The 7500-nt window shown below is 48.4% G+C and overlaps 1 protein-coding gene across 1 annotated transcript in view; it reads left to right on the top strand.

Moving 5' to 3' along the window:
- LOC115172104 (usherin-like) overlaps positions 1-7500 on the top strand; it is a 188542-nt gene that overhangs the window by 126065 nt on the left and 54977 nt on the right. Inside the window, exon 16 of the mRNA XM_029729288.1 lies at positions 1878-2023. Coding sequence (XP_029585148.1) covers positions 1878-2023 — 146 coding nt within the window. The remainder of the gene's footprint in view (positions 1-1877; positions 2024-7500) is intronic.

Raw genomic sequence — 7500 nt, 5'->3', positions numbered from 1 at the left:
CAGCTCATTACACTGAAGCATCTTAGCTCTGGCATTGACGACAAGCTGCCATACTGTTTACCACAATGCTCAACACACTCCTCTTTCACTCCCTTTGTCCCTGTCTCTCTCTTTCAAATCACACACTCGGTCTGTTCTTTTCTCTCTGTCTGATGGATGGATGGTCCCTGTAGTGTGTCTTTCTGTTTCTTGGCTCCTGGCGGTGTTGTCATGTGCCTGCGTATGTGTGCGTGTGTGTGTGTATGTGTATGTGTGTGTGTCTGTGCTTTGTCCTGGGGAATGATGATGAGTGCTTGGCATTCACTGTGGGCATTAGCGCATTAGCGTTTAGCTTGCTTAGCTACAGGCCATCCCTCATGTGCCCGGTGCCAACTCACCCATCGGCGATTGGGGCTCCGCTGCCCGATGCAGTCAACTGCACCTTAGAGAGCACAGACCGTGGCAACCTCTTTCACTTCTTCACCTCTGTGGTGTGTGTGGTGGTGTGTCGTGTGTGTGTGTGTGTGTGTGTGTGTGTGTGTGTGTGTGTGTGTGTGTGTGTGTGTGCTCGCTCATGAGTGTGTGTGGGGCCATTATTAGCAGTTGCTGAACTGTGTTGGTAACGTAGATGAACCATCATGTTTACTGTAATACTCACCACAGCACATTCAGGGGCCAAACACACACGCACACACACACACACGCTCAGACCTTGTCATGCCTTTACGCCCTGTGGTAGGTGTATGGCAGGGTTCCCAACTGTCGGCCCACGGGCTGAATTTGGCCCGCAGTGTTTTTTATTTGCCCCCCAAGTTTTTTGAATACGATCACATATATCTCTCTATTTTGTGTGGGAATTCTTTGGAACAGATGTCCAAAATGAAAGTCACTTGGAGCTGGGACATAAAAGACTGTAAAAACACCAGCAAATCAAGTGATTTTAATTTTAGACATCAGTTCCAAAATATTCCCACACATTATAGAGAGATATGTGATCTTATACAAAGTCAAAACTGTTCGCTGCTCTGGCTCCCCAATGGTGGAACAAGCTCCCTCACGACGCCAGGACAGCGGAGTCAATCACCACCTTCCGGAGACACCTGAAACCCCACCTCTTTAAGGAATACCTGGGATAGGATAAAGTAATCCTTCTAACCCCCCCCCCCAACAAAAAAAATATAGAGATGTACTATTGTAAAGTGGTTGTTCCACTGGATATCATAAGGTGAATGCACCAATTTGTAAGTCGCTCTGGATAAGAGCGTCTGCTAAATGACGTAAATGTAAATGTTATACAAATGTAAGCAAGGTTTGAAATGGTTCAGTTTTAATAGAATATGATATCTGTTTGGGCTTCTTGCTGTCAATTTGCAGTCTACAAATGATTTGTAATTATGTTATGGCCCCGTGACCATCCGCTCAAGAAAACAATCGGCTTGCAGCTGAATGTAGCTGATGATCCCTGGAATAGGGGGTCAGATATAGGTCAAAACAGTCAATACCAGACAAGATGAATGGCATGTCCTTATCCAAAAGGCATTACAGATTAAACCAAGGGTTCCATTTTGGTAGCATCCCAAAATATCCATGAATTCCACGTTTCTGGTTGGAATATTCATGGAGAGAATATTCAGGAAATCAGAATTTTGGAAATGTTTATGGATTTTGCAACCCTAATAGAATTAGATTGGATATCATTCCAATATGCTCCTTCTTTTAGGCCTCTCCTCAATGATGTGTTTGTCACAAATGGTGTCTATTGTTGCTCTATTACTTGACTACAGGTTTTTTTTATGGCAAAATTGTTCTTGTTCCATGCTGTGTATAATGTATTGTGTATGTATGGCCTTAGATAGGTTGTCTGTCTCTAATTTTGTACCAATTTGATTTGATTCCAGGTTACTTCCTCTCTGTGTCAGAGTTGGGGTCTGAGATGAGCGTGTGTGTGGAGTGTGACTGTCACCCGGTGGGCTCGTCGGGACAGGTGTGTGGCGGCCAGACGGGGCAGTGTGTGTGTGTTGACCCCTCGGTGGGATGGACGCAGGTGTGGACCAGTGTCAGGAGCTCCACTATGGCTTCAACCCTGGCCTTGGCAGGTAAGACACATCACCTCCCAACATTCATCCCTATACACCCAACCCTCCTCTATACACACCAACCATGGTTTCAGCCTCATACACACCAACCCTGGTTTCAGCCTCATGCACACCAACCCCTGGTTTCAGCCCCATACACACCAACCTGGTTTCAGCCCCATACACACCAACCCCTGGTTTCAGCCCCATACACACCAACCCTGGTTTCAGCTCATACACACCAACCCTGGTTTCAGCCCCATACACACCAAACCCCTGGTTCAGCCCATACACACCAACCCTGGTTTCAGCCCCATACACACCAACCCTGGTTTCAGCCCCATACACACCAACCCTGGTTTCAGCCCCATACACACCAAGCCTGGTTTCAGCCCATACACACCAACCCTGATTTCAGCCCCATACACACCAACCCTGGTTTCAGCCCCATACACACCAACCCTGGTTTCAGCCCCATACACACCAAGCCTGGTTCAGCCTCATCACACCAACCTGGTTTCAGCCCATACACCAACCCTGGTTTCAGCCTCATACACACCAACCTGGTTTCAGCCTCATACACACCAACCCTGGTTTCAGCCTCATACACACAACCCCTGGTTTCAGCCCATACACACCAACCCTGTTTCAGCCCCATACACAGCAACCCTGGTTCAGCCCCATACACACCAACCCTGGTTTCAGCCTATAACACACCAACCCTGGTTTCAGCCCCATACACACCAACCCTGGTTTCAGCCCCATACACACCAAGCTGGTTTCAGCCCACACACCAACCCTGGTTTCAGCCCCATACACACCAACCTGGTTTCAGCCCCATACACCACCAAGCCGGGTTTCAGCCTCATACACACCAACCCTGGTTTCAGCCCATACACACACCCTGGTTTCAGCCTCATACACACCAACCCTGGTTTCAGCCCCATACACACCAACCCTGGTTTCAGCCCCATACACACAACCCTGGTTTCAGCCCCATACACACAACCCTGGTTTCAGCCTCATACACACCAACCCTGGTTTCAGCCCCATACACACCAACCCTGGTTTCAGCCTCATACACACCAACCCCTGGTTTCAGCCTCATACACACCAACCCTGGTTTCAGCCCTATACACACTAACCCTGGTTTCAGCCCTATACACACTAACCCTGGTTTCAGCCCCATACACACCAACCCTGGTTCAGCCCCATACACACCACCTGGTTTCAGCCTCATACACCCAACCCCTGGTTTCAGCCCCATACACACCAACCCTGGTTTCAGCTCATACACACAACCCCTGGTTTCAGCCTCATACACACCAACCCTGGTTTCAGCCCTATACACACTAACCCTGGTTTCAGCCCTATACACACTAACCTGGTTTCAGCCCCATACACACCAACCTGGTTTCAGCCTCATACACACCAACCTGGTTTCAGCCCTATACACACTAACCTGGTTTCAGCCCCATACACACCAACCCCTGGTTTCAGCCCCATACACACCAACCTGGTTTCAGCCCATACACACAACCTGGTTCAGCCCCATACACCAACCCCTGGTTTCAGCCCCATACAAACCAACCCTGGTTTCAGCCCCATACACACCAACCCTGGTTTCAGCCCATACACCCCAACCTGGTTTCAGCCCCATACACACCAACCCCTGGTTTCAGCCCCATACACACCAACCCTGGTTTCAGCCCCATACACCCCAACCTGGTTCAGCCCCATACACACCAACCCTGGTTTCAGCCCCCAACACACCTGGTTTCAGCCCCATACACACCAACCCTGGTTTCAGCCCCATACACACCAACCCTGGTTTCAGCCCCATACACACCAACCCCTGGTTTCAGCCCCATACATACCAACTCCAGGTTGCAGTCACAGGGCAGTCTTCGCGCACAGCTCTGGCGCTCAATGTCCTTTCTCCCGCTCCGCTAAAAATTGCTCAGCTCTCAGGTCTTGACCTGACTGCAGTTTGGCGTCGTGACCAACTTCAGTGGGCAAATGCTCACCTTCGATGGCCACTGGTACACTGGAGAAGTGTGCTCTTCATGGATGAATCCCGGTTTCCACTGTACGGGCAGGATAGCAGACAGTGTGTGTGGCATTGTGGGGTGGGGTTATGGTATGGCCAGGCATAAGCTACGGAAACGAATACAATTACATTTTATCGATGGTAATTTGAATGCACAGAGGTACTGTGATGATATCCTGAGGCCCAATTGTCATTTTCCGCCATCAACTCATGTTTCAGCATGATAATACACAGCCCCATGTCGCAAGGATCTGTACACAATTCCTGGAAGCTGAAAATGTCCCAGTTCTTCAAGTTTGGGATGCTCTGGATCGATGTATTCGGCATCGTGTTCAGTTCCGACAATATCCAGCAAATTCGCAAAGCCATTGAATAGGAGTGGGACAACATTCATCAGGCTACAATCAACAGCCTGATCAACTCTATGCAAAGGAGATGTGTGGAAAATGAGGCAAATGGTGGTCTCACCAGATACTGACTGGTTTATGATCCATGCCCAGTCATGTGAAATCCATAGATTAGGGCATAATTTATTGATTTTCAATTGACTGATTTCCTATTTGAACTGTAACTCAGTAAAATCTTTGAAACTTTGCATGTGGGTTTTATATTTTGTTCAGGTGTATATCCACCATTAGAACCTCTATCCAATCAGTGGGAACAAATGGCTGGGGAGAACAGACTAAACAGCTGGGGATAACAGACTAAATGGCTGAGGAGAACACACTAAATGGCTGGGGAGAACAGACTAAAACAGCTGGGGAGAACAGACTAAATGGCTGAGGAGAACACACTAAATGGCTGAGGGAGAACAGACTAAACAGGGGGAGAACAGACTAAATGGCTGGGAGAACAACTAAATGGCTGGGGAGAACAGACTAAATGGCTGGGGGAGAACAGACTAAATGGTGGGGAGAACACACTAAATGGCTGGGGGAGAACAGACTAAATGGCTGGGGAGAACACACTAAAGGCTGGGGGGAGAACACACTAAATGGCTGAGGAGAACACTAAATGCTGGGGAGAACGACTAAATGGCTGATGAGAACAGACTAAATGGCTGGGGAGAACACACTAAATGGCTGGGGAGAACAGACTAAATGGCTTGGGGGAGAACACACTAAATGGCGGGGAGAACACACTAAATGGGAGGAGAACATACTAAACGGCTGGGAGAACAGACTAAATGGCTGGGGAGAACAGACTAAATGGGCTGGGAGAAACTACTAAATGGCTGAGGACAACAGACTAAATGGCTGGGGAGAACAGACTAAATGGCTGAGGAGAACAGACTAAATGGCTGAGGGAACAGACTAAATGGCTGGGGAGAACAGACTAAATGGCTGAGGAGAACACACTCTAAATGGCTGGGGAGAACAGGACTAAATGGCTGAGGAGAACACACTAAATGGCTGAGGAAACACACTAAATGGATGGGGAGAAACAGACTAAATGGCTGGGGAGAACACACTAAATGGCTGGGGGAGAACAGACTAAATGGCTGGGGAGAAACACACTAATGGCTGAGGAGAACACACTAAATGGCTGGGGGAACACACTAAATGGCTGATGAGAACAGACTAAATGGCTTGGGAGAACACACTAAATGGCTGGGGAGAACAGACAAACAGCTGGGGATAACAGACTAAATGGCTGAGGAGAACACACTAAATGGCTGGGGAGAACAGACTAAACAGCTGGGGAGAAACAGACTAAATGGCTGAGGGAAACACTAAATGGCTGAGGAGAACAGACTAAACAGCTGGGGAGAACAGACTAAATGGCTGAGGAGAACACACTAAATGGCTGGGGGAGAACAGACTAAAGGGGGGAGAAACAGACTAAATGGCTGGGGAGAACACACTAAATGGCTGGGGAGAAGACACTAAATGGCTGGGGAGAACACTAAATGGCTGGGGAGAACACACTAAAGGCTGAGGAGAACACACTAAACTGGGGAGAACAGACAAATGGCTGATGATGAGAACAGACCTAAATGGCTGGGGAGAACACACTAAATGGCTGGGGGAGAACAGACTAAATGGCTGGGGAGAACACACTAAATGGCTGGGGAGAACACACTAAATGGCTGAGGAGAACACACTAAATGGCTGAGGACAACAGACTAAATGGCTGGGGAGAACAGACTAAATGGCTGGGGAGAACACACTAAATGGCTGGGGAGAACAGACTAAATGGCTCGGGAGAACACACTAAATGGCTGAGGAGAACACACTAAATGGCTGGGGAGAACACACTAAATGGCTGATGAGAACAGACTAAATGGCTTGGAGGAGAACACACTAAATGGCGGGGGAGAACAGACTAAATGGCTGGGGAGAACACACTAAATGGCTGGGGAGGACACACTAAATGGCTGAGGAGAACACACTAAATGGCTGAGAGGAGAACATACTAAATGGCTGAGGGAGAACAGACTAAATGGCTGGGGAGAACAGACTAAATGGCTGAGGAGAACAGACTAAATGGCTGAGGAGAACAGACTAATGGCTGGGGAGAAAAGACTAAATGGCTGGGAGAACAGACTAAATGGCTGGGGGAACAGACTAAATGGCTGGGAGGAGAACAAGACTAAATGGCTGGGGAGAACAGACTAAAGGGCTGGGGAGAACAGACTAAATGGCTGGGGGAGAACAGACTAATGGCTAGGGATAAAACTACTAAATGGCTGATGAGAACACACTAAATGGCTGGGGAGAACAGACTAAATGGGGGAGAACAGACTAAATGGCTAGGGGAACAGATAAATGGCTGGGGAGAGAACAACTAAATGGCTGAGGAGAACAGACTAAATGGCTGGGGAGAACAGACTAAATGGCTGAGGAGAACAGACTAAATGGCTGAGGAGAACAGACTAAATGGCTGGGGAGAACAGACTAAATGGCTGAGGAGAACAGACTAAATGGCTGGGGAGAACAGACTAAATGGCTGGGGAGAACACAACTAAATGGCTGGGGAGAACAGACTAAATGGCTGAGGGAGAAACAGACTAAATGGCTGGGGAGGAACACACCTAATGGCTGATGAAGAAACAGACTAAATGGATGAGGAGAACAGACTAAATGGCTGGGGAGAACAGATAAATGGCTGAGGAGAACAGACTAAATGGCTGGGGAGAACAGACTAAATGGCTGAGGAGAACAGACTAAAATGGCTGGGGAGAACAGCTAAATGGCTGGGGAGAACAGACTAAATGCTGGTGGGAGAACAGAATAAATGGGGAGGAGAACAGACTAAATGGCTGGGGGAGAACAGACTAAATGGCTGGGGAGAAACAGAACTAAATGGCTAGGAGAACAGACTAAATGGCTGGGAGAGAAACTAAATGGGGGGGAAACAGACTAAATGGCTGGGGAGAAACACTAAATGGCTGGG

This window comes from Salmo trutta, chromosome 33, assembly GCF_901001165.1.
Source record: "Salmo trutta chromosome 33, fSalTru1.1, whole genome shotgun sequence".
NCBI classification, from domain to species: domain Eukaryota; kingdom Metazoa; phylum Chordata; class Actinopteri; order Salmoniformes; family Salmonidae; genus Salmo; species Salmo trutta.
Note: the sequence above shows the minus strand (reverse complement) of the source record. Positions and strands in the feature narration are given on the sequence as shown.